Here is a 14,006-nt window from a genome sequence, read left to right as displayed (position 1 = left end):
GAGATAGATGTTGCGAGTTTTGCTTCGTTGAAGAATACATGCCAAACGGAAGCATGAGCGACATTATCAGCGGCATGTTTGTATTGAAATATATATTGATTGATTATAGTTCAGTCTCTAAAAATATATATGAATCATATATATAACTTTGTTGTCCCTAATTAATGGTTGCTTCTCCTTGCATGAAACACAATTTTGTAGGGTATCGACTTATTGATTGGTCCATCCGCTTCAAAATGATTCAGGGGATAGCCCGGGGGCTACATTACATACATGAGAACTGTGTTGTCCATTTGGATCTGAAACCAGCAAACATCCTCTTGGATTCAGATATGAATCCTCGGATCAATGATTTTGGTGTTGCTAAAAAGTTGGACCATGGTGACGACGAGATCACTCGTAATGACAACGACTCAGTACTTGGCACATTGTAAGTAGCAAGTCCATCCAATATAAATTCTATTTCCATTACTTTATTAATTATGAAACTCTTTTCTTTACCGCAGATTTTATCTATGAGACCACTATTCATTTTCGATTTATTTAATTTATCTTTCAAGGGATACATGGCTCCAGAATATATTTTTTACGGCACTGTGTCAACAAAGTGCGATGTCTATGCTTTTGCATCACCCTCCTTAGGACCATTAGCACTATGCGCATATCTACGCAACCCGATGTCGTAGATTTTTCTGGTTGGGTAAGTAACTGGTAATGTAATTTTCCTAAACTGTAATTTCATCAGCCGTTGTTTGTCTTATGTCGGGGTGGCCGTTTTGTAAGGTTTCTTGTACACTTTTTCTTCTCGATACAAAGACGTGCAGTTCTCCTGCGCATTTGAGAAAAAAAACTGGTAATGTTTTTTCACAAGCACGCAAGTACAATCGGAGGGACCAATCCATCGGTTAGTTATACTACATAAGTATGTTCTTATTGAGTTAATTTCCAGGCTCGTGAAGCTGTACGAGTGGAGGAGGAAATGTTCGATCCGTCATTGTGTGACAAGTCTCAGCTAATGCAGATTAAGAGGTGCGTAGAGGTAGGGCACCTGTGCGTTGAGTTTGACCGGGAAGATAGGCCCACTATGGCGGATGTTCTTGCGATGCTAAATGGTGAGAAAGAGTTGCCGGCTCTAAAGAAGCCATGGATCTAGACATGCCCGCAACCTGACTAGATGGATTACTTGTGCCTTCGATGATGTGGTGGCTTCAGTTACTTCCATATTACCATTTGTTCAAGCTACTTTGTAGACAATTGCGTACGTGCTTCTTTGTTCTGCTACAATCTTCTTGCTGTGTTCTGTTCTTGTATGATTGTATCTGATGTACTGATCTTACTGCTGTATGTATTCATGTAATGTAACAATCGATAAATAATGCGCATGCCTACTCAGCTTTTGTTGTAATAAGCTGGCTGTTCCTTCTCCATTACTGGGGAAAAAGTTACAGGAGCTACCTCTTGGAAACTGCCTGACCAATCCGATCCTCCTGCTTTACTTGATCAGCAGCAACCTACCTCACGGTTGGATTCTTCTTGCATTATCGTCCTGCTCTGCTCTTCCCAACAAGTTCTTCAGCACCATTTCTATTAATATAGAAGGAAAAAACAAGCACAGACAAGCTCCTGTTTGACTTGCAGCATTTTTGCTACAAGAGGCGCCAAGCTTTTCTTCTGATTTATTAGTGGCTGTCCCTGTTGCGGATGCTCCTGTTTGACTTGAAGAATTTTTGCTGCTTTACTTGTTTTACCTAGAGTTTGTTTCTCCTTTACCTGTTGTGTGAACTGCAAACCTGAACCTTACGCTTTGTTTCGGTGAAATAAAGCGGGAGTACTCCTTGTCTCTAAAAAAACAAGCACAGACAGAAAACAAGCAAGAAAAAAAATGCCCAACAATCTGTCTCTCCTTTGAACGACAGGCATAGACATGTCTTAAAGTAGGCAACACTGCCCATTCATTGGTCCATCATAGCAGAATAACGCACATGTTCATGCTAAAAACAAGAGGTATGATAGATCAACATCATGCACACCGGAAAACCTACAACTCCATGATTCTCCAGCATATTATACATCACCATGATACAGCCGCTTTCAACTTTGATCAGAACCACGCACCCCTGCACGATAATTTACATCACCACTCACTCCCGCAAGAAACAATTGCTCTGGTGGGCTGCTACACTCACAGTGAAACCTAAGATATTAACAAAGAGCAGGCAATCATTGAACGATCAAGTAATGAGTGACAACATAACTGATGGAGTATAGAGTTACTAACTGAAAACATTGAAAAATTAAATACGGCAAGAAAATCAACTTATCCTAATGCTCGCACAGTAAGTGCTAGCAGCCATGCAACAAGAATATAATCCAGAACATCAATTTTTAGACCACGTCCACCCCTTTGGTTTTAAAGACCTTTTGCAAAAGAACAAAAGGTATATTTGGCATTAGTCAGGATCAAGCTGAATTGCAAAAGGCGGAAACTGACAGCTCTGATTTTGGAGGTAAAGTTACAATAAGCAGTCACAAGTCATCCACAGTGTTGCTTCCCAGGGTGGTGAAAAAATAGGTCCAGAATTGAAAGCTCATTGTCGCAGAGTAAAGCACGAAGAAACTGAGCTGGGCTAGCCAGAAAGAAAACAAAAGAGACGCTAAGAGGCATTGCCAATTTGCCATCTCCTCTCTTTTTAGATCTTTCATTACCTACTATTAAAACACGTTTTATTGGAGTCCACGATAGAGAGACATTTAATCATCACGGTAAAATCGACATGAAATCTGCAATACAATTTGTGATGCTGGTAAGAGTCAGACCATACAAAGCTAAGGTAACAACATTTTGACCACACACGCAGACTCTTCTATCTAGATTCTAAGGTTAGCCACAAGATGCTAAAAAACAAAAAACATCTCTAGCATCAATCAACATCATGTTGAACTGCAAAAGGCATAGGAAGTATCATGGTCTGACTTTTGGGATGTCAAGTGACAATAACTTCATAACAAGTCCACAAGCGCTCTGTTTTGGCTGTAGCTAGCGGCTGGTGCTAATTTGCTGTGAGAGAAAAGTACTGTTGGCTGGCTGGTGGCTGGTGTCGATTTGGTGTGAGAGAAAAACACTGCTGCTGGCAACCAGCAGAACAGAGTAAAGGTTGCTTTCAGGTGGCAGAAAAGTTAAGCCCATGAACAATAACCATTAGAAAAAGGGATTAGTATGTGAACCCTATCCCCCTATTTGATTTGAAAGGCACAAAAAATAAGAAGAATCTTTTTGATACAAAGTCGCAGTTCAAACACATCTTAGTGGAGTCCAGGATGGAAGGACAGTAAATTCCTCAACCTATAAAACACTTTGGTGGATGCTGGTCCACTATATCATCTACTTCCATGATGCATAGTATCATGTAATGCACATCAGATTCAATGTCTGAGAGAAAAAAACCTGACACACTCAATTTTGATGAACTATGAGCAGATAGGTCAAATTTGGGTTTGAGAAAGTTACACGCAACACATATGCCTCATCACAAAAAAAAAATTCAAATATCATAGACCATAAGTTCCTAACAGTATGGCATTGTTAGTGCAAATTGAAGTATAGGAGATTTCGAACTATTCTTTACTCCCTGAATGGAACATGAAATTGAGATGCAGCGCCTACCATAAAGTAACCAGGAAAGGGAAATATATACATGCACGGTCACAGATATACTGTTCTAGGAAAATTGCTTGCATGAATGCCATCAGCAGGAAATGATGAATAACCACATTCAAGCGCCAATAGGTAAAGGCATGTCCTACCAATTTTATATTTACTTACTACTTCTTTGTTATAAACAACAGTAAGTTAATCTAAGAGCCTAAAGCCAGGGTAAGATAGACCAGCTAATAGTACCTATTTCGCAATAACCTCCTTATGAGCCTTAAATGACAAAATCACATTCCATGCAAGGGCTACAAAATTAGCAGCAAGCACCTGAAAAAAAATGGCAGCAAGTTGGTGAGGGCAAGACACAAAGCGTGCTAAACTGCTAATATGACAACTTGTGAACATGAGTATCCTCAAAGACCTGAAACTTCTGAGGAACAAAGTAAAAATTTAGAAACTGAAACGGTATCCATAATTGCCAATTTGCCAACACTGACGATAACCACTCCTGTACATGTCAGAAATGAAAATTAGATAGCCAGAAAAGTGTATGCGCACGTTGTGCCAGTTGATGAAATAGTATGGTAAGGTTCAGCTCACCTGCTTAAGCTTTGGCACTACAAGAGAGGGCTTTCCCTCCAAGGTGACCAGTAAGCTCATAAAAATGCCGATGAAAATGGGAGAGAAAATGAACTGAGAAGGAGAAGATTAAGACAGCATCAAAAGCAAATACAAAAATTGTAGAAACAAAGAAACTGAAGGACACGCAAGAAAATGTCATGACTACAGTATATTTCCTTAGGGTTGCAGGGGAGAGAGGAAAAGAATGCAAACCTGATCAAGTATAAGGCGAGCAATGGCACCTGATGCTCCGCTGATTGTCACTAATTTACTCAAATAAAGGTACCTGCATATGAAGACTAACTATCAAACAAAGAGCAGCGGCGGAGAATGCTGGCTACACTATGTACTGATAAAGTGATAATTACTTCAGCTCAGAAAAGATTACCAGATATGTAAAGTTGGCCCCACAAGGGCAAGCCCCAAAAATGTGAACACAAATGTTCTCCTTAAATCAAGCTCTGGAACTCGATCAATCACAAGCTGGAATAGAAAGAAAAGTGGATTTAGAACTACACGTTTAAGTGTTTTGAGTAGCAAACAGCAGCGACTGCCATAAATATAGGATAAAAACACTTCAATGAGAGGCAAGCTTTCAACCTTAACAATTTCATACAATGAAATCAGCATGTTTTCCAATCATTGCTGTGATACACTTCTTGCTGCAGTCCCCTATATTGTCAATGGATTGGACTTATTATATTGTTTTCGCTTTCTTGCTTATTATTAGCTGTTCGCTTAAACTCTATATTTCAATTTTGACCTGCATACATTTATAGTTGATTTCACAAAGTTGGTAACAATACCATTTTTGTCATACAGTAGAATAGGAGTCTGTATTACTTTGCTTGTCTTAGAATTTTGGTCTTTTTTTTTGAAACGCAGAATTTTGGTCTTTCAAGTTCCATAAGTACCTACCCCAGCAAAGGCCAGTGGAAATTATACATTACTGTTGCAAACAAAAATAAATCCACACAATCTAGACAACGTCATGGTTGGCAACAAAATTTCAGTGGGATTATTTTCTGGACACCGAGATTCACGGAGGATTCATACAACTGATTTGCACTGGGGAAAAAAATCTGAACACAATTAGGTTGGTAGATAGTGCTTTGATTATATGAAACCTTAAAACTTGACAGTTAGTCTACAAAACAAACAGAAACATAGACGTACTAGGCAGCCTGAAAGTCACTATGAAATCCATGCGGCATTGCATCAGATTGAAGCCAAATGCTGCAAATGTACCTGGCAGATGAGGTCCCCGGCTAGAGTCAGCACAGCAGAAGTGACCGCCTTTGTTGCAATTGGATTCTTATCAAGAGACATCAAATACCTGTAGTATTGCAAAAATACAGTTTGAAGATGTATCATTGCATAAATACCTGTAGCAGCTGCAGGCAGAGCATAAGACGTACTGAACGCAGAATCGAATTACCATGCCAAGAAGAACCGCCAATCCTTCGCGCCGGTAGCGCTTCCTCCACTGGTTCCTGCGGCCGGAGTGGAATTGCTGCAGCAGGAGGCGGCACGGAGCTGATGGAGGCGCCCGGCCCCGGCCTTGCGCGGGTGGGTGGCGGCTTGGGCGGAGAGGGTGGCGGGTCGGGGAGGAGGAAGAGCGAAGCGGCGGGAGTGGAGATGAGGCGAGGCGGGCCTCGCGGAGACGGGCCGGGGCGCGAGGAGGAGCGCAAGGGCGGACGCCATGGCCATACGGTAGGATGGCACCTGCGAGGAGAGGACGGGGTTTTAACCAGGCGTTTCCTCGCTAGGTTTAAGAAACTAGTTTACGTTTCTCTTCCAAAGAAAGCGGAAACAAGAGAAAGCGTAAGCGTAGGAGCTAGTGGGCTCATTTTGGGCCCATTCCTTGAGGCCCATTTATGTGTATACTTTACCTTGGCAAAGAGAGCAGCAATTGCAATTAAGGAAGAGAAGCAAGTCGAGAGATGGCATCTTCAGTTCATGAGGCAATTTTACAGTTCAATTTCCAACTCCGTTGCTACGCATACAAAATTAGCTTGGTTGGTTCCAAATTCATTTTGAAGGAACTAGCGAATTTCATCCCTAATTTTTCCGAAATACAGAGTTGCGTCATCTAGCCACACAATCCGCGCCAAATTCAATCACAAAATCCACACAACGAGCTACCAGGCAAAGTTATAAAGCTTTAGCATTATTTTCGGTTGCTTGGAACTTTAGTATCACCCATATTTTTTTGAATTATAAATTGTGACAACAAGAAGCCATTTCCAGATGCAACAAGTGCGAGTATCGCATTTGCAGTCGTAAGATCAACAGATCGTGTGCAGTGGAGACGTTATACGTGCCCCATACCGACGATGGTTATACAACCTAACGTGTGTTTAGTTCCACCCCGTAAACGCAAAAAAGTCATAAACGCATTAAAGTGAAAAGGAATCTTGCTAATTTGAAGTACTAAATAAAGTCTATTTATAAAACTTTTTTGCATGGATGGGCTGTAAATCGCGAGACGAATCTAATGAGCCTACTTAATCCTTGATTGCAATAGTGATGCTACAGTACCCATCCACTAATTATTGATTAATCATAGATTAATTAGCATCATTAGATTCGTCTCGCGATTTACAACTCATCTGTGTAAAAATTTTTGTAAATAGACTTTATTTAGTGCTTCAAATTAGGAAAATTCGAAACGCAAAAGATTTTTGCGTTTACACCCTACTGAACTAAACACGGCCACATTCACTATGCAACAGAGGATCTGATTCCCTTGTGGCATCTGGCAATGGAATAATAGATGCTGCTTGTTTCCTGTTTTATGTGTTGTTTCGTCTCGTGTCCTATCTGCTCTTCTTGTTTAATCATTGATAGAGTGAGATTGCTCATGCAGCCTGACAGCCAGAATCTTGAGTTCAGATATGTGCATTTTGCTTGACCTTGTTTAGTTGCAAAATTCAAAATTCCAAAACTATTACAATCATACCATGATTAGACACTAAATTGCTACAGTAATTACTCCAGTAACCTTATGCTAATAACAGATTAATTAGTCTTAATAAATTCATCTCGTAGTTTACAGACGAGTTCTATAATTAGTTTTACAATTATATTTAATATTTTAAATATGAAAAAATTCTATTTCAAAATGTTTACGGATGCAACTAAACAATAGACGATGAGCAGGAGGCAAGCAAGCTGACAAAATAAGACTGAATTTTGGCTCTGAACCTAACATCTGTTGCTTCCTCTGCATTCTGCAGATGGGATTCTTTTTCTTTTTCTCTAGGCCTCAAGTGGTATATTGGCAATTTGGCAGGTCTTGCTGCGAGCTTTCCACGGATTTCCATTTGAATTTCATTGACCGAGCGAAGTGACATCTTCATCCATAAACAAATAGAAGCGGCAGCAGTTGCTAGCAGATTAGGTGCGGTAAGTGGGTACAAATCTCGTTATTTTTGTTCTGCTTCCAGCGCTAGTAGATCGCTTCACTAGGTCTGCTCAGGGAAATAAGAAAACTGCCGGCTTATTCAAAAGCTAGGATATACATCAGACAAATGCACTGAGCCGCGTGAAAACGAAAAGAAAATTCAGAAGCAGTCTGAACAGATCCCTGTCATGAGCCATCAGACGTGGTGCTACTGCTCTGCTGTGTCGAGTTCAACTGCCTGACTGACCTGGTCGCTGGTCGCTAGCACGCACGGGTCATCTGCTCCGCAATCTATCTGATATTCTGATGAACAGTAGAGAGTTGTTGCCAGGCTAATGAGTGGAGCAGGAAGGTCAATTTATATAATATATATAGTATGAGTAAAATACGTTGGCGGTCTCTAAATCTACGAGTGTGCTACTTAAGTCCATCAACTCCGGAAATCAATTTTTTGGTTCATAAACTTATTAAGTAGTTCACTACAGGTCCATACATATTCACATTTGCATGTAAAGCTAAGAGCCTAAGATAGCATGATGACTGTACGTAGAGGCGGAGCTGCCTTATGCCGTTGGGGGTCCGGCGACCCCGACAAATTCTGCAGATTCCTCTGTAAAATACTGTTCATCTCATTAGTCGACCCCGTCGTCCAAAGAAGCCGACCCCGGTGGCCAGAACTTCTGGCTTCGCCCCTGACTGTACGTCTCCTCTCCTCTCCTCTAAATCCTCCAATCTAACTCTATCTCAGACCGTGGGGCGGCTATGGCGGGATCGACAAGCGATCCGCTAGCTAAGAGGATGACTAGAGGATAGAGATGGTATGGTGGAGAAGTAAGCCAAGGGCAGCAGCGTAGATTCTCATCATAATCCACGTTGGCAGCTTTAGGAACATATAATCATGGGAAAAGTCCGTTTTTGGACCTTGAACTATCACGATCGTCCGATTTTGGACCCTGAACTACGAAATCGGGCATCCCACACCCTTGAACTAACCAAACCGTGCAAAATACACCCTCGAGCTGAAACCAGACCGGTATTGCTATGACGTGGCAGCGGTTTTATGACGTGGCTGCCAGCCTGGCCACTCTCTCTCCCCAATCTCTTTCTCTCTCTCCTCCCTGCTTCTCCTCCGCCGGCGAGCGGCCCGGCCTCCTCCCGGCGGCCGTCCCTACGCCCGTACCCCCGCGCCATGGCCGAGCTCGCCACGCCCGCCCTCGCGCCCGTGGCCGCACGCGCGCGGGCGGAGCGTCGCGTGCGGGCGGAGCGACGCGGGCGCTCCTCCCTGCTCCCGGCAGGGCCAGGCGGCGCGGCGCCCCTCCCCTGCTTCGCCTCCGCCGGCGAGCGCCCCTCCCTTGCTTCCCTCCTTGCGTGCGAGGCGGAGGAGCGGCGGGGCGAGGGCGGGCCCGCCGCCGATTCCGCCGCCGATTTGAAGCTTGCCGGGGAGGAGGCTCGCCGCCGATTCGAAGCTCCCCGGGGAGCTCGCCCGCCCGCTGGCCACGGAGGCGCATCGGGCGGGGTCGGGGGCGCGGCGCGGCGCCCCTCCCCTGTTTCGCTTCTGCCGGTGAGCGCCCCTCCCCTGCTTTCCTCCGCGCGCGCGAGGCGGAGGAGCGGCGGGGTGAGGGCGGGCAGCTGGCGCAGGCGAGTTGCCGTCGCGGCGGGCAGCGGAGCGGCGCGAGCTCGAGCTCGGCTCGCGAGGGAGGAGCTCGGCACGCGCGCGGGCGGAGCGACGCGGGCGCTCCTCCCTGCTCCCGGCAGGGCCAGGCGGCGCGGCGCCCCTCCCCGGCGTCGCCTCCGCCGGCGAGCGCCCCTCCCTTGCTTCCCTCCTTGCGTGCGAGGCGGAGGAGCGGCGGGGCGAGGGCGGGCCCGCCGCCGATTCCGCCGCCGATTTGAAGCTCGCCGGGGAGGAGGCTCGCCGGGGAGCTCGCCCGCCCGCGGGCCACGGAGGCGCGGAGGAGGCCCGCCCCGCCGCCCGCGCAGTGCTCCGCCGTCCGCGCTCGCCGCCGAGGGAGCAGGGGAGGGTCGCCGCCCCGTGCCCGCGCACGGAGGAGGATGGGGAGCCGAGGGCCACTGCCGGAGCTCGGGAGGGAGGCGGCGCAGGGGAGGGGGAAGGAGGCCGCCGTGCCTGGCCCTCACCGGCCCGACCGCCGCGCAGCTCCGCGGGCCTAGCGTAGCCCCGCGAGACCCGCCGCGGAGCTCCATGGGCGAGCTGGAGCGCAGGGGAGGACGCGGCGGTGGCGAGATGGCGGCAGGCGCAGGCGGCGGCGGCGAGGCAGCGGCAGGCACATGCGGACGGGTGACGCGGCAGGCACATGGCCCACCTGTCTGTGAGAGAGAGAGGAGAGGTGACCACGTTGGATGGGTGACGTGGACAAAACCGGATGACGTGGACTAAAACCGGGTTGTTTCGGTTCGAGGGGAGAATCTGCACGGTTTTGAAGAGTTGAGGGTGTAGGATGTCTGGTTTTATAGTGCCGGGTTGAAAATCGGACTATCGTGATAGTTCAGAGTTGAAAATCGGACTATCGTGATAGTTCAGAGTTGAAAATCGAACTATCGTGATAGTTCAGAGTTGAAAAATAGACTTTTCCCAATAATCATCATGTTATTTCAGTGTTACGTGCATAATTGATTAACTTAAAAGTTTATTGTGGATTTAGAAATACACTTTCGGTGTCGGTAGACCTATTTAGGCCCTGTTTAGTTCCCTTTAAAATTCCAAAACTTTACAAGATTCTCCATCAAATCGAATTTTTCAACACATGCATAAAGTATTAAATATAGCTAAACAAAATAACTAATTATATAGTTTATCTATAATTTGCAAGATGAATCTTTTGAGCCTAGTTAATCCATGGCGGGACAATAATTACTAAATACAAACCAAAAGTTTTTGCATCTAAACAAGACCTTACTCTACTAGTATGGTTCAGTCCCAGAGGCCAGCACACCTGCCACTGGTTTGAGGTTATAAGAGGTGGCACTTCTGGCTTCTAGAGACCACACTTCACCACGCGCGTCTTTACAGGAGAGGAGAGGAAAAAGGTCGCTGTTAGAGGTGTGAAGTCTACAAGGAGAGGCAAACACAAGGACAATTTTGTAGCCAGCGAGCCAAACAACAGGCTAGACTCCTAGACCTAGCGAGCTAGCCGCCCCTGGAAAAACATTCCTCGCAGCCTCGGTTTCTCACCTGCATCCACATCCGCGTCCAGATCGGTCGTCTTCCTCCTCGTCTCCCAGTCCCAGGGCGTGCGCCCTGCCTCTTCGACTCGGCGCACGCGCGTGGTCCGTCGATCGGCCCGTGGCGTGGAGATGATCAACAGGTGCTTCTGTTGCGTCACCGGCGATGACGAGCCGGAGCCAGCCGCGGCGCCCGCCGGCCGTCGCAGGTACGCATATATGCATCATCATGAACCATGCGTGTCTCGTGATTCTTGATGTACTCGAAGTTGCATGTCTACCGTGTGCATGCACACGACTGTGTCTCTGAACTCTGATCGATTTGGCGATAAGTTGAGCTGATGATTTTTTTTTTTTTGGTGACGCGCGCCGTCCTGGATCGGGTGAAATTGAAGAACGAATCCGTCGAGGACGCCCAAGAACAGGAGCAGCATGGAGTATCCATGGGAGATCTACAGCCTCAAGGAGCTCCTGCAGGCGACCAACAACTTCAACGACAGCAACAAGCTTGGGGAGGGCGGGTTCGGCACCGTCTACTGGGGCCGAACCTCCAAGGGCGTCGAGGTGATCCGTCCATAGCGGCGTTATCAGAGTCGTTTGTTGCCGCCGCCGGCCGGCGCGGCGCATCCTGAGAAATTTAATTAAAGGCGTTGTTGGTACGTGTCGTGTTCAGATCGCGGTGAAGCGGCTGAAGGCAATGACGGCCAAGGCGGAGATGGAGTTCGCCATCGAGGTGGAGATCCTCGGGCGTGTCCGGCACAAGAACCTGCTCAGCCTCCGCGGCTTCTACGCCGGCGGCGACGAGCGCCTCATCGTGTACGACTACATGCCCAACCACAGCCTGCTCACCCACCTCCACCCCCAGCGCGGCGTCCCTTCCTCCCAGCAGCATCAGCCCCTCGACTGGGCACGCCGCGTCGCCATCGCCATCGGCGGCGCCGAGGGCCTCGCGTGAGTCCTCATTGTTGGTTCCTTGCCACGGTCACGACACGCCGCCATCTCATCATCATGATCCTGCTAATAAGAATGATCCGTGCGTGTCCTGCAGGTACTTGCACCACGAGGCGAGCCCGCACATCATCCACCGGGACATCAAGGCGAGCAACGTGCTGCTGGACGCGGACTTCGTGCCCAAGGTCGCCGACTTCGGGTTCGCCAAGCTCATCCCGGACGGCGTGTCGCACCTGACGACGCGGGTGAAGGGCACGCTGGGCTACCTGGCGCCGGAGTACGCCATGTGGGGGAAGGTCTCCGAGAGCTGCGACGTCTACAGCTTCGGCGTGCTGCTGCTGGAGCTCGTCAGCGCGCGCCGCCCGCTCGAGAAGCTGCCGGGCGGCGTCAAGCGGGAGATCGTGCAGTGGGCGGCGCCGCTGGTGGAGCGCCGCAAGTGGGAGCGCCTCGCGGACCCGCGCCTCGCCGGGCGCTTCGACGCGCAGCAGCTCCGCGCCGTGGTCGAGGCCGCCATGCTGTGCACGCAGAGCAACGCCGAGAGCCGCCCCGCCATGGCCGAGGTGGTCGAGATGCTCAGGTTCAGCGGCGAGCGGCGGACGACCAAGGAGATCGTCCCGGTGGCGGCCGCGAGCAGCGAGGAGGTGACGGACCTGGACGACGTCACCGGAAGCAGCGAGCCCCTGGACAGGCGGAGCTGGAAGCTGACCAAGCTGAGGTGATCGATCGTCCGTCCGTCAGGATTCAGGCATGTCATCACATGCGATTGAGATGCGAAATGATTAGTGCCGTTAGATCGCATAGTTAATTATTGATGAGGTTACGCAAGAAAGATGGTGTTTGGTGGGAGAAATCAACAAGAGTTGTTAATCATCTCGGCCTGCAAAGTTTTGTTTGCTTGCGTTGTGGGGTTTCTTGCAACTCTTTCTTGTTTGATACAATACATGGACTGAGCAGAGGTTCAGAAATGATTAAGAGCTAGTGCAAGCAATCAAGAATTCAAGGTTTTATTCAGAGGCCGGGATATTGTTCAATATTTCTTTATCTAAAAAAAAGGTTTTATTCAGAGGCTGGATGGCTGATTTGTTAAATTATCAAATTAATGGCGGAATTCTCAATGAAGCAAAGGTGAGGTTCAACGGCCGTTTCTTTCTAAAAGCATTTGAACATTGACTGTCAGAAACGTAAAGGTGTTCAACAATTTTATTCGGCCCGGATGTGCCATGGTTGAGATGTCCAATTTTTGTAAACTTCTTGTTGTCCATGGTCTACCCACAATACTATTTGGTTTGATTTTGTTCTTCATCATACTCAACTTTCTGCTTGGTTGAGAGGTCCTATGGAGAGTGCATTTTCAGATTTTTTCTATGTTCTTTGCTTTGCAGTCTGACCTGAAGTATGACTGACAGTAAAACTAGCTAGATAACTGCAACACCTGCGCTATTTAGAGTCATTTTAGAACTATATGTCCGCATATTTGGGGGGGTGCATACACAAAATCAGCAGATCTCTTTGTATTCGGCCCATCTCAACATAGATCCCTCGATAACAACAAGTATATTTGTTGTCAGGTGTCCAAATGGCGGTCTTGCATAGACGAGCAAATGCTTGTTGTTTCTTTGGGGACAATAACACTTTAAATTTAGACTAGAAAAGCCCAGAATTCAGCTCCTTTTTGTGCCCACCAAAGACGGCGGCTTCCGCCCACTATTGTTTGTTTGTTTGTTCATTGACCCTCAGCGAATAAGTGGGCCATGGGCTTTCTGCTTTAGCGATATCTTATAGTATTTAAACTTGGCGAGGCCCGTTGATACCGCTAACGGGCCTCGCTCTATCCCGGACTGGAGGGAAAAGGGCCCAAGCTCTTTTTTTTCTTCCAAAGCGCGTATTCTAGCACAAAATCCAGACGCCCTGAAACCTGTTATGATCAAATGAGTACTACTACTGCATAGTACAGTACTAATATAAGCACACGACTTAGTGCTAGCTACCAACAAAAAGAGGCGCACTTGGCGCTAAAAGAAGCTCGAAAAGGGCACTCAGGTTAACACCGGTCGTCCAATGAGAGGAGGCGCCACGGCAACGACACCACGGAGAGCGAGCAATACGTGCGACAGGTACCCGTCGTGATCACACTCCAAAACTTACAAAAAAGAGAGGTAGAGCCCACAGAGCTAGGCACACACAAGCAGGCAATAAGCA

General features: G+C 47.5%; 2 protein-coding genes across 5 annotated transcripts; one reads left to right on the top strand and one right to left on the bottom strand.

The window, feature by feature from the left end:
- Positions 1–1,883: 1,883 nt before the first annotated feature.
- LOC120685259 (protein sym-1-like) lies at positions 1,884–6,021 on the bottom strand. 4 transcript variants are annotated; one of them, XR_005679427.1, is made up of 9 exons: positions 5,712–6,018; positions 5,522–5,609; positions 4,662–4,756; positions 4,487–4,559; positions 4,253–4,345; positions 4,074–4,160; positions 3,899–3,979; positions 2,707–2,781; positions 1,884–2,194 (listed from the first exon to the last, which is right to left on the bottom strand). XR_005679427.1 is itself a non-coding variant. In XM_039967087.1 (8 exons), the coding sequence occupies exons 1-7, from the start codon at positions 5,981–5,983 to the stop codon at positions 3,899–3,901; spliced, it is 789 nt and encodes a 262-aa protein (XP_039823021.1). In that variant the 5' UTR covers positions 5,984–6,018; the 3' UTR covers positions 1,884–2,117. The 4 variants fall into 4 exon arrangements, 2 of the variants coding, with proteins under 2 accessions (XP_039823021.1, XP_039823013.1); XM_039967087.1 differs by lacking the exon at positions 2,707–2,781 and having other exon boundaries at positions 1,884–2,117; XM_039967079.1 differs by lacking the exon at positions 2,707–2,781 and having other exon boundaries at positions 5,712–6,016.
- Positions 6,022–10,766: 4,745 nt separating this feature from the next.
- LOC120696136 (PTI1-like tyrosine-protein kinase At3g15890) lies at positions 10,767–12,813 on the top strand. Its single transcript, XM_039979281.1, has 4 exons — positions 10,767–11,065; positions 11,252–11,420; positions 11,530–11,807; positions 11,905–12,813. The coding sequence occupies exons 1-4, from the start codon at positions 10,989–10,991 to the stop codon at positions 12,524–12,526; spliced, it is 1,146 nt and encodes a 381-aa protein (XP_039835215.1). The 5' UTR covers positions 10,767–10,988; the 3' UTR covers positions 12,527–12,813.
- Positions 12,814–14,006: the final 1,193 nt, after the last annotated feature.

The sequence above is a fragment of the Panicum virgatum genome, chromosome 2K, assembly GCF_016808335.1.
Source record: "Panicum virgatum strain AP13 chromosome 2K, P.virgatum_v5, whole genome shotgun sequence".
Lineage (NCBI taxonomy): Eukaryota > Viridiplantae > Streptophyta > Magnoliopsida > Poales > Poaceae > Panicum > Panicum virgatum.
The sequence above is the reverse complement of the archived record's forward strand: the minus strand, read 5'-3'. Positions and strand labels throughout refer to the sequence as shown.